Source organism: Takifugu rubripes, chromosome 22 (assembly GCF_901000725.2).
Source record: "Takifugu rubripes chromosome 22, fTakRub1.2, whole genome shotgun sequence".
In the NCBI taxonomy this organism is placed as follows: domain Eukaryota; kingdom Metazoa; phylum Chordata; class Actinopteri; order Tetraodontiformes; family Tetraodontidae; genus Takifugu; species Takifugu rubripes.
The window spans coordinates 12,083,872-12,108,324 of NC_042306.1; the positions used below are offsets into that span (position 1 = coordinate 12,083,872).

At 51.9% G+C, this 24,453-nt stretch overlaps 3 protein-coding genes across 8 annotated transcripts; 1 reads left to right on the top strand and 2 right to left on the bottom strand.

Moving 5' to 3' along the window:
- Positions 1-14: 14 nt before the first annotated feature.
- On the bottom strand, positions 15-9,105 carry LOC101067191 (phosphatidylinositol 4,5-bisphosphate 3-kinase catalytic subunit alpha isoform). The gene is made up of 21 exons (XM_003975757.3): positions 8,773-9,105; positions 7,748-8,163; positions 7,368-7,577; positions 7,031-7,281; positions 6,602-6,847; positions 6,427-6,512; positions 6,247-6,352; positions 5,710-5,862; positions 5,351-5,485; positions 5,145-5,269; positions 4,990-5,071; positions 4,724-4,888; positions 4,525-4,628; positions 4,266-4,437; positions 3,730-3,836; positions 3,343-3,464; positions 2,983-3,061; positions 2,622-2,792; positions 2,404-2,521; positions 2,177-2,328; positions 15-2,086 (listed from the first exon to the last, which is right to left on the bottom strand). Exons 2-21 carry the CDS (start codon positions 8,097-8,099, stop codon positions 1,816-1,818), a joined length of 3,207 nt encoding a protein of 1,068 aa, XP_003975806.1. The 5' UTR covers positions 8,100-8,163; positions 8,773-9,105; the 3' UTR covers positions 15-1,815.
- Positions 9,106-9,222: 117 nt separating this feature from the next.
- On the bottom strand, positions 9,223-14,289 carry kcnmb2a (potassium large conductance calcium-activated channel, subfamily M, beta member 2a). Of its 2 annotated transcripts, none has more exons than XM_029830833.1 (5): positions 13,523-14,289; positions 11,240-11,359; positions 10,957-11,127; positions 10,651-10,846; positions 9,223-10,355 (listed from the first exon to the last, which is right to left on the bottom strand). In XM_029830833.1, the coding sequence occupies exons 2-5, from the start codon at positions 11,296-11,298 to the stop codon at positions 10,071-10,073; spliced, it is 711 nt and encodes a 236-aa protein (XP_029686693.1). In that variant the 5' UTR covers positions 11,299-11,359; positions 13,523-14,289; the 3' UTR covers positions 9,223-10,070. The 2 variants fall into 2 exon arrangements, with proteins under 2 accessions (XP_029686693.1, XP_003975840.2); XM_003975791.3 differs by having other exon boundaries at positions 12,551-14,289.
- A 1,909-nt stretch (positions 14,290-16,198) lies between these two features.
- Positions 16,199-24,341, top strand: tbl1xr1b (TBL1X/Y related 1b). 5 transcript variants are annotated; one of them, XM_011616620.2, is made up of 15 exons: positions 16,199-16,438; positions 18,739-18,799; positions 19,543-19,646; positions 19,727-19,872; positions 19,998-20,247; positions 20,456-20,730; positions 20,831-20,894; positions 20,963-21,060; positions 21,337-21,397; positions 21,481-21,602; positions 21,689-21,763; positions 21,848-21,975; positions 22,062-22,227; positions 22,307-22,408; positions 22,484-24,341. In XM_011616620.2, exons 3-15 carry the CDS (start codon positions 19,589-19,591, stop codon positions 22,508-22,510), a joined length of 1,572 nt encoding a protein of 523 aa, XP_011614922.1. In that variant the 5' UTR covers positions 16,199-16,438; positions 18,739-18,799; positions 19,543-19,588; the 3' UTR covers positions 22,511-24,341. The 5 variants fall into 5 exon arrangements, with proteins under 5 accessions (XP_011614922.1, XP_011614923.1, XP_029687272.1 ...); XM_011616621.2 differs by having other exon boundaries at positions 16,432-16,569; XM_029831412.1 differs by lacking the exon at positions 16,199-16,438 and adding an exon at positions 16,486-16,548.
- The last annotated feature ends 112 nt before the right edge of the window (positions 24,342-24,453 follow it).

Below are 24,453 nucleotides of genomic sequence, written 5' to 3' on the forward strand. Positions count from 1 at the left end.
GGTATATTTTTTTATTTAATAGTACAATAAATGCATACAGTTTATCAGACGGGAGGATGACGAGGATGTATGAAGAGAAGCCGACGAACATACAGGCTCTTTAAAAACATGCAGGGTAGTTTTCTTCCACCTTATTGTGCTTACAGACGTCCGCTCGGACAGACTGGGACGTCCCCGTCCTTTATCGCCCTCTCCCGTCATTCATATTGTTTCGACAACGAAGCGCCGTCTACTTCTGCGTGAGGATGGTGCGCGTTCATCTCTCTTTTGGTTAGCAGTTACATACGAGTTTGCTCACGTTTAAAAATACAAAAATATATTACCTCTGTAGTTATTCAAGGAAAGCGTTTCCACATATACTCGCAGTTATCCGCAGCGGTTGCCTTCATCGCGACTTTGTACCTCGCACAAGTAACAAGGTCAGTTCTGTACATGAAATTCAAGTAAACATCAGGTCAAACAAACAAAAAACAAACAAACGATATTCCAGGACCTCATGCATAAAAGAGTGTAAAAGAGGAGAAGGTCAAGTACAAAGGGCAATAGCGTCATTCTTCATTAAACTGAACGGGGGGGGGGGGGGGGGTCCGGCCCGCCGCTCTGTAGCCCGTACAGAAGCACATGCATCTCAAAGGGATCCGCTTCATCTCAAAGGGATCGGTTTCAGACTCAAGAAACCGCCCGTTAGCGAAGGATTTGGTAAAGCTGGGACATTTATCGACCTCTCACGTCCGACCTGACGTTGCTGCACATGAGCAGCCACCACACGACACTTGGAAGGGTTACGGGGGGGGGGGTCGCTTGGGGGTTAACTTTCCGAACCGAATTGTCAGAATCGGGGAGCGTTTGGCAGAGGTGGACACGAGGAAACAGGCACAGAAGCTCGGCTGGGAGGACGAGGAGCGGCTCCGGCCCGGAGAGACGGGCTGAGCGTGCAGCTGTTGAATACAGTACATATAAGCATGGAAACTTGCATAGAGTAACAGCACACAGAGGGAACGCTGCACCAACTGCCCCCCCCCCAACTTCAGCGGCCCGTTACCGACAACTGACAGAATACTGATGGACCAAACAGAACAAATTGTGCAGCAAGTGCTCAGAGGAGAGACGAGACAGATGGGGTTTTTCCTTAAAGACGCGTGAATGCTGAGTAGTGCGGTTACACATGGAGAACTTTGGCTCAGTGGAAAATTAACTAAAGGAATATGTGCACTGGATGCATAGAGGTCTGTCGACACGCTGCTGTGCAGGGTTCAGTTCTCCGACTTGTCGTCGGCGCTGAACTGAGGGCACGTGGTTTGGAGGCTACAGATGAGCGTTAAATGCTAGTTAAGAGTTCTACGACTCAGTCCAGTAAGTGTTGGTGGGGGGGGGGCGGGGGGCGCTATTGGAGCATCGGGGCTCCCCGAGGCCGATCGCCGTCCCGTTCAGTCTCAGATGCTCCGCCTCCTGTGCGTCCGTTGGTTTAAAATAGGTAGTGGGAAAGCAGCAGGTGCACCCTGGGAGTTCATCGGGTGAATCCAGCAGCGCTCGCGTGATCCAGGTTCCCGTCTGGGTGCCGAGGGTTGAGGGACTGTGTCCGAAAACGAAGGTATCCTCAGCGTGGTCAACGTGGAGGAAGCTGAAGTTGTCAGATACATCGTAGATCCGAAGATCGGGCGGATGAGGAACGCTCCTTCGCGCCTGCTGAAGTGTGGACAAGAGGAGAAGTTGAACTGCCGTTAGAGCAGGAGCCCACCAGGACGTGGTCACCGGCTTCTTCCCACTTCTGTTTTGGTTCTCAGGTGGCAGCCGTCGACAGAAGCCGGCCTCGCTTTAGTTCATGGCGTGCTGGCGGATCGTGTGGAAGATCCAGTCCATTTTAGTAGTCCAGCCGCCGTGGTGAGCGTCGTTCATCTGCTTCATGAAGTAGTCCAGGGCCTCCTGCTCCGATTTGTCCAGGGCCAGAGTCTTTCTGATGTAGGCGATGTCATCGAAGGACTGCAGCTCGGGCATCCCGGAGCCCAGCATCATGGAGAAGAGGTTGATGAAGAGGTTGGCGTGCTGTCTGATTGCCAGGTACGCCTTATAACACATCTCCTGGAACCTGCGGGTGAAGGTGAGACGAGGCTCGTGATGGGCCGTGGATAAGACCTGCAAATCCTTGAAAACGCTGATGGAGCTGTATTTCCGTTACCTTTCAAACTCCCTCGTCTTGGTGCACTCCTGAGCTCCTTTACTAATAACAATCAGGAAGTCCTGCGTCAGCACGAAGGGCACCCGCTCCCTCTTGTACCCAAATTTCTTCTTTTTGTGGTCCAGAAAATGGCCAAAGTCGATATGGAACAGCTGAAAAAGAAAAAGGAGAGGACGTTTAACCAGGAACGAGGAGCATTCCATACATGGGGCCTACGGGACGCCCACCTGTCCGTCATCCTTGACCATGATGTTGCTGTTGTGTCTGTCCCCAATGCCCAGAATAAAAGTAGCGACGCAGTAGCCTGCGCAGGAGCGGGTGAACAGGTCTATGGCCTGGTCGTACCTGAATCCAACAGGAACGACGGGACGTTACAGCATAAACAAAAATAAGTTGTTCTTTTCGCATCAGCTCAGAAGACAAAACAATTTCAGCTTCCTCTCACATCTCTCCTTTGTTTTTATCCTTGAGCCACTGGTGTAACGTGTGGCTGTTGAACTGCAGCGCCCCCTTCAGGCCTCCTTTGCACTGGATCTGCATGATGGTGTGGGAGTTCCTCACCACCTCGATCAAGCCCACGCAGTCGCCGATGGACAGGCAGCCGTACGGCAGCATCCTGGGAGGGGACGCAGCAGAAACGTCAAGAGGGGCAGAGATAATCAGCACGCCGCTGACGGACTTGGCGCCGGATGGCTCGCGGTGGCGAGCTAATCTGCATTCAGGTGTGCTGAGCAGAACATGAAAGCATCTGGAGCCTGTTAAAATGCACCTGCATGCTCGCTGTCACGATGAAGCGAGGGGCCTACCTGAGATCAAGGCCCTGGTTCTGCCAGATGTTCTCCATTATCCTAATTATCTGCAGCGTCAGCATGTCTTGTCTCAGATCTGCGGAGGCACGGGGAGACAAAGAGGCAGATGACAGTGAGGGGATTATTAGCCGCCGCGCTGTTCTTTGATCAGCTCCGTGATGCGTGAAAGAGCAAACCGTCAGTTTGGTCACAAACGCTAAAGCTAATTTACAGGAGCAGCCTTCTGCGCGGCGCGGCTGACATAACGCCACGCGTCCTTCCTGACGTGCGCAGCGTACGGGCGCCACAGTGCGTGCGCGGGCGCACCGAGTCGGGCGACGGGGAGGAGAAGGAGAGAAGAATCTGGGGAAAACTCACCGTCACCATTTTTGAAAATGATTTCGTTGTTCTGGAAAAGCAGCTCTGACATCATATCTGGATTCTCCCAGTTCAGCCACAGAGGTCGCTTGGCGGATGACATCATCCTGCATTCTTCCAGGCTGAAACGAGCGATAGGGACACGCTCGGAAACAGGAAAACTAACGGAGGAATCTGCAACGCTTCCCCCCGAACGGACTCGGGGAAGGGATTTACTGAAAAATGTTAAAACAGCGGGTTCTGAACACTCAAACAAACGCTGCTATTGTGTCGAACGTCCTAAAGCCTCGGAGAAAGAGAGGGAAGCACGGGAGCAGCGGGAGGGAAAGCACAGTAAATGCCAGAGCAGATGAGATCAGACGGGTGGGTGCGAGAGGGCTGATTTACCGGAGGTTGCCCAGCTGATGTGCTGGATTAAGTGGGGATGTGAAACTCTGCAGGGCATCCATGTAGTCGGGCCTTCGCATTTGCTCCACCAGGAACTTCATTTGAACCTTGAAACACACACATTTGTTTGAGCCACTCCGGTTTTCATCAAACACCACACCGCTGAATCTCTTTGGAGGGGAAAGAAAACCCAGCCGGGGCTCATTTTCATCAGGTTTAGTGTCACTTAAGGTTGTAATTACACAGTGAGGCAATTTAATGCAATTCGACTGTATTTACAATTAAGAGCGGCTAATTAAGGTTTTTATTGGAGAGCAGTTGTACTTTAGTTTAATACTCTTTAATAAGGAGAAGTGTTGCCTTCAGAGCTGTGTTAATTTAGTTCTGCAGCTCTAAAAAGGTTCAGCAACAGCAGCTTTGCACTAAAATTCCAATAAACAAAGTGATCGTTATGCTCAGAGTGTCTCACTGACATCATCGCAGCTCCCAGCTGCCTCATCTATTTCACTCTCAGCCTGCAGTGGCTCATCTGTTACCTTCTGCGCCTCATCTTTCTTCTCCTGTTTGAGGAGATCAGTGAGATTGATGAGCTTCTCCATGGCCTCCACCTGCCTGCTCAGGTGCTTCAGATACATGCCACAGGCCCGGCAGTACGACTCCAGCAGCAGGCCGAAGCGCTGGCTCACCGTCTTGTTGTGCATCTCTGACCTGTCGACAGAAGCCGAGTGGCATCAACAGGAAATGCTTCGAACGGCTTTGAAAAAAAAACAAACCTCTCTGTGTCAACCGACTCACTTCAAATGCCAAAAGAAGAAATGTCCTATCCTCTGATTGGTTAACGCTCTTTTCAGAAGGAAGCGTGCGAGTGGGTTATCGAGGTACTGCTCGTATTTAAGAACCTGAGCGCACAAATAAAAAAAAAAAAACAGCAACTTGGGATCAAAAAACAACAGCGCTGGAGATGAAGGTTCCCGTCAGTGGGACACGGACGCACCTGAACCAGCTGAATGAGGTACTGGGAGAGTTTGTCATCCGTTAGATATTTCTCAAGGCACTTTACAGCAAACTCTCGGATCATGGGGTCGGGGAAGTTACAGTCCAGCAGCTCCATGGCCTGTTCTGGCCTGATGGCGGGCCAGTCCTTCAGGAGGCAGTACATCTGGAACGGACAAAAGAGCCGCACGCTGAGCGACTGACCTCGTTTCCAGGGGGACTCCAGGTCGGGCTCGTGTTTCTCAGCGGGCAGGAACCCGAGCTTACCTGCGCGATCTCATCTCTGGAGTTCCATTTCACAGCGAGGAGGATCTTGGGAAGAATCTCTGGCATATTGAGGCAGTCTTGTCTAAAACAGTGAAAACGGTATTCTATTTTTTTTTCTGCTGCTGCATCATATGATGGTGGGAATAAAAACCCACCTGTGCCTCCACAGGAAGTCCTTCTCCTGCTCAGTGATCTCAGACAGCGGGTCTCTGGTGCACACCTGGCGGAGCTGGTCATTGTCAGCGTCGGTCACCGGGTTGTCGCGCGCTAATCTGCTGCTCTGATACCAAATATGAAGACGCAGAGATGAGGACTGCAGCTGTACTTAATAAGGGACACAAACGGGTTCCCCGTCTCTCACCAAACCGGTGTGGCAGTAGTTGAAGCCCAGCTCTCTGGATATATTCCAGTTGGCGTGCTCTTCGATGATGGTCATGTCAGGGTACTTAACTGGGCAGCCGAAGTGTTCAAACTCCAGCTCCAGACATGGAGTTTCCTGTACATGTGGAGGGCGAAAGGGTCATTCAGGGTGAGTATGGTAATCAGAGAAATGTGCCTGTGTGTCAATGACTGATTAATCAGGACGATAAGAGGCTTGGCGCAGAAATCTGTCACCATCTGCTTATAAACTGGGTCACGAGCTTGTTTTGACAGATCGGATTCAGCTTGGTCACGATAAATAAAAAGATAAAATCAACAGTCTGTGTTTTCGTTAGCCACCTTGTTGGGGTTAGAGCCCGTGACGCCGATGGGGTTGAGCAGGTCTTCCAGGCCGTGAGGGACAGGCCACAGGTTGAGAGCCATTTTTCCTGCCACCAGCGTGTGGGTGTAGTCAAACATGTTGATGTTGCCCCAGGCCAGAGGACAGTGTTCCTGCACAGGAATGCCAGGGAAATCAAAGAGAAGGGCTGTTTATTCCGATCCAATCAATTACATAATCATAAAATCCAGGCCCAGGTGTTGTTGTTGAGCCTCCTGCATCCCCAGAGCTGCAGCACAGGAGCTATTTCACTCACGTCACCTCGTAAACCGCAGAAGTATTTACAGGACGGCAGAAGTGCGTGTGAAAAATTAACACAGCTGTTTCGGTAACCACCTTCCAAACAATAACAAAACAGTCACATAAATCTTAGATAAAGAGCGGCTGCATATTTCCGATACCTCTCACACACTCCTCCCGGCGCTGCGTGGGAAAAGAGCTCACTGTGCCGCCTGTGACCAGGAACCACCAGAGCCTAAACCCAGTTTACTACTGACCTCTTTAGCTCCCTTCCTGCCTTTCACAGAGCAGATGGACAGGCAGAGCCGGGCGGCGCGAGGGATGTCTGGAATGTACATGTCGTAGCTGAGCCACTCGTTCCACCTGAAACGGAGACCGGAGACGTGAGCGGCGCCACTTCCTGCCGCCTCGCCCGGTGGATCCGCTGTGGAAGCTACCTGGGGTTGGAGCAGGGCACTCTTTGGGTGTTGACGTTGTCGCACAGCTGCTCTCCACCATGGTAAATCCCAGTCCTCACGTAGATCTACAGCAGCCGAGCCAAGACAGGAGAGGATGAGGAACCCGACAAGAAGCAGGAAGTAACAACCCGACGGCGGCGAGCTGCATTCCTACCTTGTCGATGTCTCTGATGTTGACATTGACATAAGTGGCACAAAGAATCTTGATCCTCAGTGTTCCGTTGATCGTCCACAAGGCTTTGGTGGCCGTCTCGCCGTTCATGTAGGGCGTGGCTGTGGAGATCCTCCTGGCGTAGGACGGTATGGTGAAGATGTCCATGGGCAGCTGGGAATACAGGCTGTCTTTGGCCATCAGCATCAGGTTGGGCATGCGCCCCAGCATGATGCAGCTGCGGACATACTGAGGACAGACAGAGCAGAGTTTAGCACGCGTGTACAACCGAGTCGGCGCTTTTTTCTCCCCCGTTTCATTTCATTACAACAACAACAGGCACATTTATGATGGACGATGACGAAGGATGAAGGAAATCTCTTCCGCTCGGAGCCCAAAGCCGCAGATGTTGCTGGTGTGAGATCTGATTACCTTGTACTGACTCAGAGGGTACTTCTCCAGTAAGTACTCATCACATCCGCACACTTTGAGGATGTACTTTCCCTGGTACTCCTGCACGCACATCTTCAGCTGTTCCTGGGACAGCAACATGCTGCGCGTCTTCTTGCGGATGGCTTCGGCGATCACCTGCTCCGGGACGTAATCGTGGTTGATCTTCAGGGTGTATTTCTGCTTGTCGTTGGTGGGCGACACAATGACCCATATGACCACAATGATTTGACCTGAGAAGAGGATAAACATCGAGTCAACAACGCGAGGGCGGGGATCCCGTCCTACCGGTACGCATGCACAGCTACCCGTGTCCCACCTTTGTCCAGCTTGTTGTAGATGTGCCTGGGAAGCTCCGGAGACGACTCCACGTTGGGAGGGTAGACGTACAGAGCTCTACTGTGGGGCCCGTTGCAATCTCTGAGATCCACCGCCTCTTTGCAAACATTTAAAATGTTGCGCCTGAAGTCCTGCACCTCTGGATCCTTCACCAGATCAAATTCGCATATCGGCATCCCGATGGCAAAACCTGGGAGACAAACCAGCGCACAATGACACCTAAAGAATGTTCTTGAACTTTAAATAATTCACTTTGCTTAGAAAGATCCTCATAATCGTTGCGTAACGTAGCAACGTCCATCACAGTATTATGTTAATCCCCCAATCACTGGAAGTGACATCGGGTCACGAGCGTCCTACCGATCTCTCTGTTGAGAATCTTCTCTTCCCTGTTGCCCACCGGCTCAATGACTTTGAGGAACGCCTGGAAGAGCCGCAGGTCGCACAACCTCCTCGTCTCGTCGTAAAACTCCTCCCGTTCTGCCTCTTGGGTGACGCTGACGAAGATGTAGGAGCTCTCCTCCTGCAGCAGATGGTAAAGAGGGTATTTCCTGGCCTCTTTGAAGAGCTCGTGCTTGACTGTGATCAACGTGGCCTCCCGGAGGCACTCCAACGTGAGAATCATGCCATTTGGCAGCAGGCACTCCACCAGGATGCTGGGGGGCATCAAGTGCATCCCCCATAGCTCTCCCGAGGATGGTCTGGGAGGCATGGTCCCACCAGAGAATCTGCTCTTATCACAGCCTGGGAAGTATCAGCTCGGAGATGTCAGCCCACTGTGGAAAACAGGAAGAGCAGCGTGAGAAACGCTGACCTGTTTTCTGACATGTTTGACTAAATTAATGCCATTAAAATACACACAAGTTAACCAGAACTCTGAGAAGCAGCATTTCAATTCTAACATTGGAAACCTGCATCACAATATTAGTTCAACTCCACAGGACACGTCATTGCAGAGCAATAGAACATTACAAAAATGTTCAAAAAAGGGAACATATTCGTGTGTTTTTAAAGGCATCTGTAGACACGATCACCAACGTCCGGGAATGTCGATCAGAGGACTTAAACCGTCATGTAAACAAACTGCGGCGCTAAAATATCACGCTACCAACGCCGCAAACATTGGCCATTTATTGCGATCTTCACCACTCGTCCCGTAACTTTGGGTCAGGGAGTTGTTGTGTCGGCACCAACAAGCTGACCATGCTAGCTAGCGCAGCTCACTGATCAATGTCAATAAATATACGAACGCTTCGCCCGATACTCCAGATAACACCGTTATAAGTTGCTCCAGTAAACCGAGAAGAGCTTTTGAGTGAGGGACGTGGAATCTGGCCTCGCCGTCTAACGCCAACAAACCACAGAAACACGATGTATAAAGATACCTGAATCGTGTTAGCGGTTAGCCGCGCAGCTAATCAGCCAGCACTGTCATCCGCGGCGGCTAGCCGAGTACATTCCACCCGTGTCCGCTCGGGAAGTCCCAAGCAGCGGGGCTAGCTCCGCTGAGAGTCCATCCAGAAGATGCTTCTGCTGGGGAGGGGGTCAAGACAGACCCCGCGATGGTGGCGGAAAGGGGGCCTCTAGCACGCAGCGATGGTGTCACGGTGTCGTGGCGGAATTAGCCTCCAATACGCGCGGTTCTTCATCGTGCTGTCCCGAAAACAAACTACACGGCGGTAGCACGCTAGCCCGCCTCCGCTAGCGCTGTTAGCAGGCCGGCCCCATCATCGTAGACCGCCCTCCGACACACACACACACACAGGAATGCAGTTGTGTGTGTGTGTTTTACAGGAAACACGGACTTTCTCCGTTTTAGGCGAAATGACACGAAATAACTCCCAGCAGCACGTGGCTGTAATTTATTGCTCTGTCAAGCGGAGCCAAAACTCTTCAGGAAGCTCATTATGGTGGAAATTTACTGCGACACGTGTTGTTCATTTTATTTATAGCACCATTTTGTTTTGTTCTTGTCATTTTGATGGATATTGGCTGATATTGATGCGGGCAGTCCTCTTCATCTGCGTGTGTTTGCGTGGGTCTGACGTCACAAGCAAAACTCCCAGAATCACATTGAGTTTTATTCATGGGTCAGTCTCGACTTTGCTAACGGTGGTTGTTTATCACGGGGTTGTGGCCCCCATCCATAGATGCTTCCTGTCTCCCCTGTTGGGGGGGTCACCTTATTCCAGGTCACCGGAGGCGCTGGTGTCGGTGCCAGTGGTCACTGGGCAAAAGGCCGGCGTGGACGGGTCACCGTGCAGCGTGGGGACACCCGCCATTGAGCGAAATACTCACAAGGAGGGGAAGTTTTGTAGTGAGTCTGTGGAATGTGGGAGGAGATGAGCGCGTCCAGAGAAAACCCACGCGTGACTCAATGTTCCGCACAGAAATGCCTCGTGAAGGGAGTTTAACCTCCCCGCGGGGCGGCGAAGACCAAACAGATGGTTTTGAGGAAAACAGACTGGGATTCAGGAAAAGTCTGAGTCATTTCGACCGAACCGACACACATCATTGGGCTCATTCCTTTATTGCAGCCCACCACCAGGGGTGGTGCAGCCACTTCCTGTCAACGGCTGAGTCCCGCTGGCTTTTGGCGGAACGTTTCAGCCGTTCCGAACGTCTCAGCTGAAGCAGCAGAACCCGCCCCGTGTCCATGGCCGGGCCACCCTCCGCCCCGCGTTCACCTCTTAATCTTGTTAATCTCCTCGCACAGCCTGGAGAGATACTGCGTGAGCTTCACCATCATGATGATGAGGGCCCCCCCCGCCAGCATGCAGGAGGGCCACAGCAGCGAGTGGAAGAGCACGCCGTGGTCGTACAGGCGGGTCAGGAGGACCGTCTCCTGCTGCTCGCTGGGGTCGTAGTAGCAGGTGACCTGCGTGTTGACCTTCAGGCGCTCTGAGATGTTCATGATCACCACGTGCATGGCTGCGCTGTCCTTCTGGCACCGGGGCACGTAGAAGCACTGCGAGGACAGGAAGTGCATATAGGTGGGTTTCCTGTGTGTCTGCGCTCCAATATTGTAGCGTAATCCCGGTCGGAACAGCTCAATCCTTAATCCCGCTAGTTTTAGTCATCAGGGTGACTCTCCCTCAGTTATAGACACTCTCTAAACATCACCTCTAGCTGTACTTGACAGCAAGGGAAAAGCAAATACAGCTGCACGACAATCTCCAAATATGGAGTTGGTCAACATCCACTGTCAACATTTGAGCCGGTTCAGCGATCCTCCCCCCCACCCCCCCCACCCCCGTACTTACTTCGGAGCTGCTGTCCTGCGTCTCCTCGTTGTGGGACAAGCGGCTGACTCGGCCCGTGTTGTTCAGGCTCACGTAGACCTGCAGGCAGGGGTACTTGGAGACTCTCCAGCAGTCGGAGCCGCAGCTGTAGGAGCAGTTCACGTCCGCCGTGACCGTGGCGTTGAGCACGACGCACACGCCCTCCTCCGTCCACACGCTGTGTGGACATTTTGAAAGAGAACCTGTTTAAGGACGCAAAGGCACTAAAGGAGCTCCGTGGCCGGCGTCTGGCTGCAGCTCCTGGAGGAGCTCGCGCCGGGCCCGTACCTCTCGGCGTAGGAGCGCAGGATCGTGATTCCCAGGACAAAGTAGAGCATGACGGAGGAGAGGATCATTCCCAGCCCCAGGAGGATGGCCCGGTCTTCACCCGGCTTCAGAGCAGTCACCGTTTTCTTCTTATCCAATAGGTCCACCTCGCGGAACTTCTGGTAGATTGACCTTGATGCCGTGGGGGGAAAAGGAGCCATTGTTTATTTTTCCTACATTTCCCACCTGATCGACCCACAGATGCCCCCCCTCCCCCTCCCAGGCCTGATTTAAACCCCTTTACCTCCTTTCACTCCCTCCACCGGAGCCTGCCGTGTTTTTGGCTCCTGCCACAAAGAACATTCTTCCCGATGATCCGCGTCCTCCCGTACTCGAAGGGGAACGGAGCGATCGCTGGAGAGACCTGGGAAATGTAGCCAGGTTAACGGGGAAGCGGGAGAGCACGTTTGGAAAGTTTGGAAAGTCAATTCGCAAAAAATGCCAAATCATACTGTACCTCTGGTGCATGGTTTGGCTTTCAGAGCTCACACAAATACAACCAGGAGATAAAAAGTGTTACCCTTTAACCCTGCAACCCTACAGTTTCTCTTTATCTGGACATTCTGGTGCTCTGGGACAGGAGGCACCGGCGTTATAGAGGTCTCACAGGTAAACACGGCTATTTAAACACACCGAAACGCTACCAAGGGTACACGAGATGACAGATAGTCACGGATGAGAGGTGTCAATGCTGATGAGGCGCGTTTGTAAAACCAACCTGCTGCGTCCTCGACGCTTCTGCTGTCAACACAAAGTCATTGGCTCCTAGCAAGTGTGTTCCCTCTGCTGGACCCTGGGCCAAAACACAGCATTCAGCGGCTTTAGCGTAGCATTAGCCGCGATAGGGGGGGTTAGCTGTCAAAGGTGAGAGATGCTCGTGGAAACGTGTATGTGCAGGTCAGGCAGCAACCAGGGCCTCCTATCGTGAAGCTGCTGCACTGTTTATAGATGTTTTGGTGCATTTATTAGCTAGCGCTAAATGCTGTGTGTGTGCTGTTGTGTGTATTTTCTCCACGACAATGACTAATCAACAACTGATCATCTCCAGGGCTCTTCCACGACAGAGTCAGAGGCCGGCTGGTTTCGGTTAGCGGGGGACGACAACGTCAGCACAGCACAATGGAGGGGCAGCCAACAAGTTCCTCTCAGATGAGTAATTTCCTCATTGTCTCACTTTCCCAGCTGCCTGGGGAGGAATGTTGCAGCATCGGCGTGACAGAAGAAAAATGAAGGAAGTAGCGTTTGTTTTCTTGGAAACCGCACCGCTTGTTTTCACGCCCGAGCAGCGAAGAGTGACGTTTATGTGGATTTGTGGGCTCTTCTGCTGTTGTCGTGAAAGCTACAGCTTTTTAAAGAACGCGCGTTTTAGCTCTGGCTGGAACTCCAGTGGCCACAAATGGGAAGAAAGCATCATCCGTGAAATAACATCCACCTGAATCACCTTGTGTTCGAATGACTGAAACAGAAAAAAGCTTCCAAATGCACCGAAATGTTCATTTTCACCCCCGACACTCGGACAATGGACCATAAACTGACTCCAGATTTCAATACTTACCGCAGATTTTTCTAATTGGTGGATTAAACAATCTGTCTGGACCGGACCGGTTGCCTTCACGGGTGTGTCAGAGGTTTGTGTTTCGTTCAGCTGCTTCTTGCCCAACTTGAGAGGCTAAAAATGTCCCTGGATGAATGATGAACCGGATCAGCTTCTTTCAAACTATCACACACACATTTATGAGGCCACACTGTGGCGGAGGGCCATGTTTAATGGTTATTTCGGGTCAAAAAAGGTCAAACCTCTGCTTTTTCTAACACTTCTTTGGAGCCCGGAGCACTAAATGTTTATTTAAAAGAAGAATTCTGCGTAACAAAAGCCTATTTACTTTTATTGTGTCCTCAAGAGGTGAAATTCTGTCTATTTCGCTGCCATTTTGGGTCACAGCGGAGGTTTTTTTGTCTTTAATTTGGAGAAAAGGTGCTCGCGGGAGGCTGCATCCTGCAGCTCTTCCCCTCACAGACGTCCCAAAATAAACAGGTGTTTATGTTTATGCGTGTCACGACGACAAAAGGACAGATCAAAGGTTCCCCGCGTGCTTTCCTGCAGGACGTCGTCCACAGTCCTGGCCTGCCATCAACACTCTCACTCATGCAGAATGTCTGCACGCTCCGTCCTTTGGGTGAGCGCTTTCATCTCCGTCAGGTGTCCGGCAGTCACGTGGGTCCACGCGGGTTCAAAGCTTCTGAAGCGCGCCGCCACCGCCCGCAGCAAACCCGGTTGGGAGGCTCGCAGCCCTAAAAGCCACCGAATCATTGACGGCGAGCCAGGCGCCGCTGGTTAAAGCGATCCCGGGCGACCTGAACGTGACAACCGAACCGCAAATCCCGTCTCGATCGCTGCAAATGCGGTGATCTGTGCTATGACTGGATCGAGTCACATGACCTTTGCCCTTCCTGGAAAGAAGAGGCCGCTGCCGCCGTGTCACCGGAGCGTCCTGGCCGCTAATACACACAATTTGTGAAGTCTTACCTCTTGTCGCTCTGATAATCCCGACTTGGTTAAGAACTACAACTGTCACCAGTGGCTCTCCATTATGGTCTGGGCTCCCGGGAACAGCAGCTGGCCCCCTCTTATTTAAACTCAGAATGCCTCCCATGTCATGCAGGCCCGTGTTTGTAATACGAGTTCCCCGAACATTCCCGTCATTCTTAACACGAGTGGGACAATGCATCCGTGCCGGGCCCCCAAATAACTGGCTCCACCGTGGGCCTGTTGCTATGTTTGCCGGGGCCTCTGGCCCAGCAGGTGACGCCGGGCGGCCCCAGAGGCGTCTCCGCAGGCCGCCGCGTCCTGCCACAAGGTGTCTCTGCGCTCTCACAAACTGGCGGGGAACAAGCGGGGAATTGTCTGAGGGGACGATACAGATCAGATCGCACCGGTGGGGTAGAATCACGGGTTCGGATGGGAAGAGGCGCCCCCGCCTGACGCTTCCCCGCACTAGAACGTCCTCGACTCAAACTGTAGCCTCTTACAACTGGCAAGATAAAATCCCACCAGCTGTCCCGCTGTGACCCATCAGACAGTTTGGAATAGGGCAGAGACGGGTCGGTGGGCTCTGTACGGATGCTGAGCCTCCCAGACGGGCTCCCTCCAGCTCGGCCCCGTGGCCAAATCACGGCGGCCCTGTTTTAAACACAGCAAAAGGGGACAGTGACAGGTGGAACTGCTTCCTTTTTTTAAAGAGTTGTGCCTAAACATAGCCAGGAAAATAGCGTCTTTCTTCAACTGCCACCTTTGGAGGTGAAAAACTGTTTCGGTGGTGGTGGGGGGGGGGATGAAAGACGATTCCGCTTCTTTATTTCTTGGGATCTAAAAATAGCTCATGCTGAGCAGGCAGTGAGGCCGCTGCAGTCTCCTCTCTGGCTCCTTTTTTCTGCGGCTCACTCTCTTGCCGATATAATCGTGTTAATGATGCACAAACGAGTAACAGCAGGTCAAGTTCAACTCCTAATTGTCCTGCAGACACGCACACACACACACGCACACACACATGCATTAACACGCTGCAGTGGAGAGAATCTACGAATCTCATTTTAATGGTTTTAATGGGGGAAATATTTGAACTGTGATTGCTCAGCCCTTATATAAAACTGACCTCCTTCTTAATAAAATGCTAATATTTACACCAACTGTAGCCGCGACGGAGATTTCTAGCGTTTCTTTTCTCTGGGCGTATTTTTCCACAGATAAGATCACTCATTTGTCAAATGTTTGCTTTAAAAAAAGATCCCGTGGTATTTTTAGTCACGGCTTGCATCTTTACGCCGTTGCCGTGGTGATCCCAGGCGGTAGCCCTCGCCTCGGATGCAGGCTTTCATTCCTTGTTCTTTCTTAAGCTTCGCTACTCGATGCACCAAAATGCACACAAACATTTGGAGATGCGGCAGTCGTGTTGCTACGGCGACTGACGACGGCCTGTGCCCCCTTTTCTGTGGCTGTATCCAAGCAATTACACAACGCCAACAGGTCCAGCAGAGATTCACCAGCATCAGCACCGTTCTCAGGTCTGCAGGAACCTTCATCTGCAGATTCTAGTCCCCCACCCCCACAGAGGAGACGTCCTTTATAGTACCACTTTCCATTTTAAGGTATAGTGCGTTTGAGTGATCCCAAAGGAAGAGGTGGGCCAATTCACAATATCGGCCCATTGTGTGAACCGCATCTTGTGTAAAAATTGGCACTGAAGACCAGGAATTTGCTTCACATTTCTTCATTGGCAGGCAAAACACGGTGCAGTGGGAGTGATGGAGCGCATGTTTCTGCTTCTGTTCTTCTGGCTCGAGGAGAAACAGGCGGTGCAGATCGGGGAAATCACCCGTGCGGGGACAAGCCGGAGCAGGACCCAGACCTCCTCTGCATGTTTTTACAGGTGGCATCAAAAGCCCATTGGCAGATAACAACCGGCGGCAAATGTATGATATCAGACGGGGAGGTCTCGGGTGCATTGTAAGCTTGCTGACAAAGGAGCAGATAAAGACTGGGATTATTGAGTTGGGGGGGATCAAACCGCTGAAATGCAGTAGTTTACAGCCTGCAGCAGCAGCTTCATCAAACTACACGAGCACCTTTATAGACACATGCAGCAGTATGAACCTGGCCCCTTCTCAATAGCTCATCTCCTCCCACCTTATTTATCAAATCGCCAGCATTAGTAGTTGCTCTTTGGATTTCCTGTGTGTGTGGACAAATAATTAAGCCACGTTTTAAGTGCACGTGTACTCCCACTAGAGACAATTAGGCCAACGTTTTCCTGTACACAAATACCACCCCCCCCCCCTCCTCCCCACAAAGGACTACTTGTGGCTGCTGTTTATACGGTGCAAAACGTCAGCATTTCATAAAGTGTCATCATCACCAGGCGGAGCAGAGCAGCCTTTTAATTAGGCCTGATTCTCATTGCATGCCTTTGACATGTAATAGGTTCAACGTGAATCTTCTTATCATCCTCGCCTCGGCTATTGGAGCGGTAAACATTGTATGGATTATGCATAAAGGCAGGAATTGTGCATAAACCCGATCGCGCTGATGACGTAAGCTTGTTGTTGACTTCCCCCGTCTGAATGACTGGGCTGGGGAGGGGGCGGGGCCGATGAGGGGGCGGGGCCTCGCTAATCCACGGCCCCGTCTGACCGCGCAGGCGAAAATGAGCTGCTGTGGGGGATGGGAGAGGACCCAGTTGTTATGACGGCTGCTTGGCCGCGGGACAAACTTCCTACGCCTCTGCGTTTTTTTCCCTCCGTCCCTTTTCATTGGTCGGTTGCAGCGCCGCAGCGAGGCCCGCTTTTAACGTGAAATCCGTCGACCCGTTCGCTGGATCGCCGCTCAAGGACGGCCCGTCTGCGCTCCCGAACCACGAGGAGTTGTTTGTTTCCTTTGGGAAAATAGGTTAGTGGACAGTTGGCTGGCGGCACGGTGTTAGCTTTGCTGCGTGGGTTTAAAGGGACCCGTTCGAGTAGATGCTTCTAATCTGGGCTTCCTATCGCCGAAATCAAGATGTGAGTCGCCGCCGTCACGAGGTAATCGTTACATTGAGCTGGCGGCTTGAAACAACAGTACTTACAGTCAGCTCACTTTCGCCTGGCGGGTCACACAGCACTGTCGAACGTCTGAAGCCGTTGCTGGCTTCTTAGCGCCTGGCTTTAGTTTAAAATTTATAACGCAATGATACTCAATTTATGTGCGAAATCGGCCATTCGTTTAGTCTTTTTTAAAACAGATAAGATGGTCTGATTTGAACTCGAGTGCCGCGGAAGGGATCGTCATTCGGGAGGTTTTGTCCAAGTAGGTACGAAATTATAGCAACACTGTCATTAGCTTAGCGTGCTACCGTTAGCCACCTAGGTAGCTAGCATGTTAGCGGGGTTTAACAAGCTCGCAGCGGACCGCCTCGTACTATATCAAATAAGCGGGCGATATGCCTTTACATTCACTCTTATAAACTGCTTAGAAGAACACCGATGTACGCAATTTTAATGCTAGCTTATGAACTTTTTGGCGACGTGCCCGAGCCGAAGTAGAATAAAGACATTTCCTGCCTCCTGGCATGTGTAGTCACCGCAAAGGCAAAACTAACGTGAACTCGCCTTTTAGCCAGTAAGCTAACATTATCCTGCTAATTACAACACCGGCTGAACACAGCACACCGTCAAAATAGCTCACTTTTCGGACATGTAAATAAGTACTGCAACACCAAATCTGCCATATTTCGGCACACTCCCCCATTTAAGTTGACATGACCCATGACGTGGACAATCCATATCAGTAGTTATGCGTTATCTCGGAATAGTAAATATTGCTACATTTAAGAGATAATCTATAGGACGTTGCTGGTGTTGATTGGATCTGGTCTATATTCGCAATGGGCCTTTCGGAGTTTCAGCCTCGTAAACTGGGGCTACTCCCGGTTATGTGCCCCATCCGGCATGTTGCTTTACACACACACACACACACTGGAACACACTCCCATTCGGTCACTAGTGTGTGTGTGTGGGGCGGATGCTTTTACTTCCGAATGGAGCTTGCCAGGATATCGTGCTAGTTACCAACAGATTAGCACGGTGACATAATTTAAGTGAAACGAGGAGCAGCAGAAACGCCCAGGACCGATAGGGAAAGCCAGAATTCCCAGTGTGGCAAACAGGTGTTGGAGTTGGATCGCTGGCTGAGGTTCCAGGCTGCAGAAATCACACATGCACGCTTTGCATTTTAAGGCGGGGGGAATAATGTGCGTTCTGAATCACCGGGGCTGTAGGTGACGCTAATGTGTGTAACACATGCTCTGGCCGTGCGCTTGACTTTTTACATTGCTGACCCAGTTTCTGCCTTGGTCAGGAGACGCCCCTTCTGTCCACGCTCCTTCCTCTGGCTGCCTTTCGCCCGCTCCGTGCCACAGTGCTGCAGAACCCAGCTGAATTAATTTGCCCCAGCGTCCACAAGATGACCCTTAGAAGCGTCTACACGGTTAATATTGCAGTTGGGCTTTATGTACCTAGTGGTTGCCACGGCTCTGCAGAAGTCACTTTTAACAAAAGGAAACATTGCAACACCTCGGATCTATTTGCCCCCGGGGTTCTTGAACCTGCAGTGTTGAGCTTGAGTTAAATCGCGGAGCTCTTTGCTTTATTGTAGCTGGGAGGGGATCAGATATGGAGGCAGAAACTGGCTGTGGTCACCGGGCCCGATCGCAGCTGCCGGGCTGCAGCCACGGGCTCCACGTCGGTCCCACGACAGTTCAGCCGCTGCTTAAAGCCACACGGCTACACTGGGTCTCTGGGGAAACTACTGGGAATATTCACGAGGTAATCGGATGGATCGGCGTGGATTTAGGAGATCCCTGCCAGCGTCGCGCGGCTTCTGCAACTTTTCCGGTGGCTACGTCGCAATCCCCATAGTAAATATCACATTTATTTACCTGTAAATAGCATAAAAAAGACATTTGTCAGCTTATATGGGGGCTAAAAATATCCATACGCTCACCTGCTCCTGCGCAGGGAACAAAAAGCTGTGACTCTTTTTTTTTTCTTTTTAAAATCTCGGGAACAGCGACGATAAATCCCACAAACGCCCGGAGATGCTGATATATGTAGGAAGTCGGAGGGAAGCGAACATTTCGAGTTGGGGCTGAATCCTACTGTGCTGCCGCGGCTCGGCTGGAGACTGAACATTCCTCTTTATTTCTGTCACAGAGGCTGCGGGTTCTCGCTGCGAGCCACGATGGTGCACATCTGAAGAGCTCCTGTCACATGGGTAACGTATAGAACTCGCTAAAAACAATGTCCTCGGAAAAGGAGCGGGGCGGCGTGGTCGTGCTGACTCAGCGGGCTCCACTCTGTAATGAAGGCGTATCTGAGGAACGGGAGGTTCTTGGCTGCTGGAGTCGGTCGTCCAGCCTCAGATTTGCCAGGACACATGTTGGTTCTCGTTGAGACAGTAGAGCGTCTATCCCCCGTCCAGACCTCATGTTTATTTCCACACTCTAATTTAAACAGCGAGGCTTCTGCGTGAATAAATATAGCGCTCGAATGTAAACACAGCGGGAGGTGTTTTCGCTGAGGTTTCAGGGCATCGATCGCAGGTATTTACGGCCCCGGAATTTCGTCCCGCTTCGAGGAAAGACCCGGTAATTATTTCCAGTTGTAGGTTAATGAATGGAAAGTGGTTCTCCGCCTGAAGCCTGGAACACTAAAGCTTCTGAAGTAGAGAGGAAAGAAGCGCCGTTGTCTCTAAAATGGCAGATCACAGCCTTTTCCCTCCTGAACCTGCCGGGTGTAGGTCAGGCAAGGTGAGAGGCTTCTCTACCGCTTCCTCTTCTCGGTTTTCTTTGGCGAGAGCGACATGCCGACCTGTCCCCCGCGCGTGAGCCGGCTCTTTTTATCTGCACGCCGCGACGCCTTTTACCACCGGTGAAATGTTAATGTGCTGGGAAGCCTGATCCCGGGTCTGTGGGGGGAACGGTGGGAATTCCTGCGGTAACCAGACTCTTTCCACAGGCTCCTATCCTGTGCCGACCCGATGGTTTAATCGCCAGGACTAAAAATGAGCATAAGCAGCGATGAGGTCAACTTCCTGGTTTATAGGTACCTGCAGGAGTCGGGTATGTCAGCGTTCTGCTGCAGTTCCAGTCATCCGGTAGAAGTGTATTCCCGCTGTGCTGATGAGCCGTGTTGCCACCAGGCTTCTCTCACTCGGCCTTCACCTTTGGCATAGAGAGCCACATCAGTCAGTCCAACATCAATGGAGCCCTGGTGCCTCCTGCTGCCCTCATCTCCATCATCCAGAAGGGCCTCCAGTACGTGGAGGCTGAAGTCAGCATCAATGAGGTCAGCCGCCTCCCGAAACCCTCTCTGCTAATTACGCTGACAGCTCAGCGTCCGCTTCCTGTCCCGCCTCTCATCCCGCTTTGATTGACGGCGCGGGCGTGTTCGTCTGCCCGCTGTCTCTCCAGGACGGGACCTTATTCGACGGCCGGCCCATCGAGTCGCTGTCTCTGATCGACGCCGTGATGCCGGATGTGGTGCAGACCAGGCAGCAGGCCTACCGAGACAAGCTGGCCCAGCAGCAGCAGCAGCAGCAGCAGCAGCAGGCCACCGGCAGCAGCAGCAGCAGCAGCGGCAGCAGCACGGCGTCCCAGGGCAGCGCCAAAAACGGAGACGGCGCCGCAAACGGGGAGGAGAATGGATCCCACGCCTTAGCCAGTAAGCTAGCTCCCTGTTGTGTGCAGGGGCGGGCAGATTCGAGAAACAGACGATCAGATTAGATGGGATTTCCGAAGGCTTTTAAATGTTTACCACTGAAGAGTCATAGAAGCAGCCTTGAACGTCTTAAAGCCATGACCTTTGACCTTGTTGACCATGTGGGTGGGGCTACACGATGGCTCGATTAATTAGCGTCCGCTTTGTGCAGATCACCACTCGGACATGATGGAGGTGGACAGGGACGTGGAGATCCCTCAGAGCAAAGCCATGGTCCTGAGGGGCCACGAATCCGAGGTTTTCATCTGCGCCTGGAACCCAGTCAACGACCTCCTGGCTTCCGGGTCCGGAGACTCGACCGCACGCATTTGGAACCTGAGCGAGAACAGCACAGGTGGATCCACCCAGCTGGTGCTGAGGCACTGCATACGAGAGGGGGGCCAGGACGTACCCAGCAACAAAGACGTCACCTCACTGGACTGGAATGTGAGTGTTTGGACCCAGGCCGCGCGTTCCTCAGCTGTTTTTCTAATCGCAGCAGCGTGTGCAGGACAGGATAACCAGAGAGGGAAAATCTGTCTTTCAGAGTGAAGGAACCTTGCTAGCAACCGGCTCTTACGACGGGTTTGCCAGAATATGGACTAAAGACGGTATCTAGAGCTGATTCCTAAAGAGTTCCGTCGTGTTTCACTTGTATTCATCAGACCTTCTCTTGCAGGTAACCTGGCCAGTACTCTGGGCCAACATAAAGGTCCCATCTTTGCACTTAAGTGGAATAAGAAAGGAAACTTCATCCTCAGTGCTGGTGTAGACAAGGTATGCCGGTGGTGGTGGTGTGTTCAAGGGCACCTTTGACCTAAATGAAAGGGGACTTGTGTAGAAATGTTGTTGCATTGCGTTGAGACCATAACATCTGAATCATTGGCACGTTGAGACCATAACATCTGAATCATTGGCGCTCATCCTTCTCAACAGCGCCCTCTAGTGGCGCCACCGAGGAACACTTTTCAACACACCGCTGCCCGCGCAGGGCAACTTTTAATTTGTCATTTTATAGATTTAAAAAAAAAACAATCTGCTTCTTTGACGCAGACTACCATTATTTGGGACGCCCACACGGGGGAGGCCAAGCAGCAGTTTCCGTTCCACTCAGGTGAGACTTTTCAGTAGAGATGTGAGGAAGGAAATGTGAGTGCGTGCAGCAGTCTTGAGGCTTTCGTCCCCGTCCCCCGACAGCTCCCGCCCTGGACGTGGACTGGCAGAGCAATAACACGTTCGCCTCCTGCAGCACAGACATGTGCATCCATGTTTGTAAGCTGGGCCAGGACAGACCCGTCAAGACCTTCCAGGGACACACGGTAAGGCGCCACACGCACGCGTTTTCAGCCCCGCCTCAGCTAAAACGCCCCTGCTGATGCCCCTGGGGGGGGGGGTGACTTTGCAGAACGAGGTGAACGCCATCAAGTGGGATCCCACCGGCAGCTTGTTGGCCTCCTGTTCCGATGACATGACGCTGAAGGTGAGAAGAACGCGCCCAGGAAGAACCGGAAGGTTGTGACGTCTTTTGTGCTGAACCCCTATTGGCTGTTTGTGTGCGCGCCAGATCTGGAGTATGAAGCAGGACACGTGCGTCCACGACCTGCAGGCCCACAGTAAAGAGATCTACACCATCAAGTGGAGTCCGACGGGGCCGGGCACCAACAACCCCAGCGCGAGTCTCATGCTGGCCAGGTGAGGTGGCGTCGGCGCTGCTGCCGCCGCGATTCGGCTCGGAATCGGATCAAAACGAATCTCGGATGTCGTCCCGCTCTCCGCAGCGCGTCGTTTGACTCCACGGTGCGTCTGTGGGACGTGGAGCGCGGCGTGTGCATCCACACCCTGACCTGCCACCAGGAGCCCGTCTACAGCGTGGCCTTCAGCCCCGACGGCAGGCACCTCGCCAGTGGCTCCTTCGACAAGTGCGTCCACATCTGGAACACGCAGGTTGGTTCTTCCCGCCAGACTAAACGCGCGCGTCACGAGCGGCAGATTCTAACCCGACGTGCGTCGCGCGCTCCCTCAGACGGGCGCTTTAGTCCACAGCTACAGGGGGACGGGCGGGATCTTCGAGGTGTGTTGGAACGCGACAGGGGACAAAGTAGGAGCCAGTGCATCAGACGGATCGGTGAGTGGCGCCGCGGGCCGGTTCGGGCTGGAACGGCGTGAGCGGCTCCTTCAAACCCTCTTCTCTCTTTTCCAGGTTTGTGTTTTAGACCTGAGGAAATGACACTAGTGTGTTGGGGAGCCATGGACCGATTCTGAATGTGTACATAGCCAAAATGACTGACTGCCCCTGCCTGTCCACCACACTGCTGTAGCGCCCCCCAGTGGCCGTGGCCCGCCGTCACAGCCCCTCCCCATAGGTACACGCAAGGACCACACTTTTTGCCACACGTAGGAGGGAACCTGTCATTGTCGTCACACAGTACAGATGTGTTTGGACCCGTCTCGTACAAATCAGAACCGCTGGATCCTTCGACTTCTCTTTTTATCTTTGTACCCGAGATGGAAACAGTTTGGTTCTGCCGGCGTGTGCATATTGTCGGCATTTATTGTCCTGTGGACATTGTTTGTTTTTGAATTTGGAACTTTTGGGATTTTATATATTTCCAGGCAGGAAGTGGGGGGGGGGGACCAGCAGACTGGGATATTTCTTCACTTACTCTCTGGCGCCCTCTAATGGTAAGGAAATGCAGTGACGTAGTCTAGAAGACAAAGAAGTTCATGACAGATTTTGACGTTTTTCTTAATTAGACCTAAGACGAAGTTTCTCGGCGGGTGACCTTTTATCCCCAGAAATGGCTTTTCAGGTGTGCACACTTCCAGATTCACCACATATCCTCAATGCTAAAAGCTAATCTGAACGGAGGATTAACCAGTCTAGGACACGACTGGAGAAGCTCGTCTGTGGGTCTTAGCGCAACTTCTGGGGTGTGACAAGGCCAGTGTTGCTTCATTTCTGCAAACAGCCAGCAAGCAGAACTGTCGGTTCCTTAAATTAACGGCTCCAGCGCTGAATTATAATCCCAACGCATCTCTGGGCGCCCCGGTCCCGGCCGCTCCGACACCCTCGTTAACACGCTCGCATCGCATCGGCTAATTAACAACCCCGGAGGTCACATCGGCTCCCAGTCTGGTGCGTGTGCTGCTCTCTCTCACACACGCACACACACACACACACACCAGTGGCGTCCTGATTTCCACGAACCCACGCCCACCCACTCTGGGGAGTGAGCGCCCAAGCCTGTCTGCACCAGTAGGTGGCGCTGTTTGCAGAGGTTAAAGCGCCTGACCTGGTTTAACGCAGCGTCTGCACCCAAATATACGTATAGCTCTATATAAGATCTGTTGTGTACGCGGGGGGAGGATCTCCTCGTTGCTATTTGAGGATTCGTGGAACACCTAATGTACATTAACGGGGGTCATGATGATAAACGGTCTTTGCTTTATAAAATACCATTAAACGGTCATAGGTTAAATGAAAAACAGTCCTTCAAAAGGTGTTTTTTTCCTGCACTTTAGTCTAAAACGCTGACGCGAGGACGCGCGGTTTAAAATGTTACAGAATGAATCAATCAGTTGGGGTGGGAACGCGATCCGTCTGATCCGGAGCGAACTTCACGGCATTCCAGGTCTCATTTTTGATAATAAAATCTTGCTGCGGGACATTTCAGAGGCTTTGTTTGGAGGCGTTTTTGTACCGGAACCAAGGAGTCTTTTGGATTTTGCTTTAATGGGTTTGAAAACGCGGATGTCTATGACAGTGGAATGGTATTTTATAATGTTTTGTTTTTAGACGACGAGCTTTTTACACTGCATTTAAGCCTGTTTGCTTTTTTTTTTCTCTCTCTGTTCCAATCAAAAGTACTAATGTCGATTCTATCTTTGCTATGTTGGAGAGCCCTCGAAGGTTTTGTACTTCTCCGAACTTTTGTAACTGATTTTATTTGTAGTTGCGTACAGGAAATGAACAAGAACTATAAAAAAAAAAAACACAAACAACCTGGATTTAATCGTTGTATTATAACAGAAAATGTAAATACAGTTTGCAGATTTTGTTTCCTTTTGTGTTGTCTTTGCCCTCACTTCCCTCACTCACGCGGTTGCAGCCTTGTAATCTGACTGTTGTGACATCACTCAGATTTCAAGGTCTAGAATAAAATCTATTTT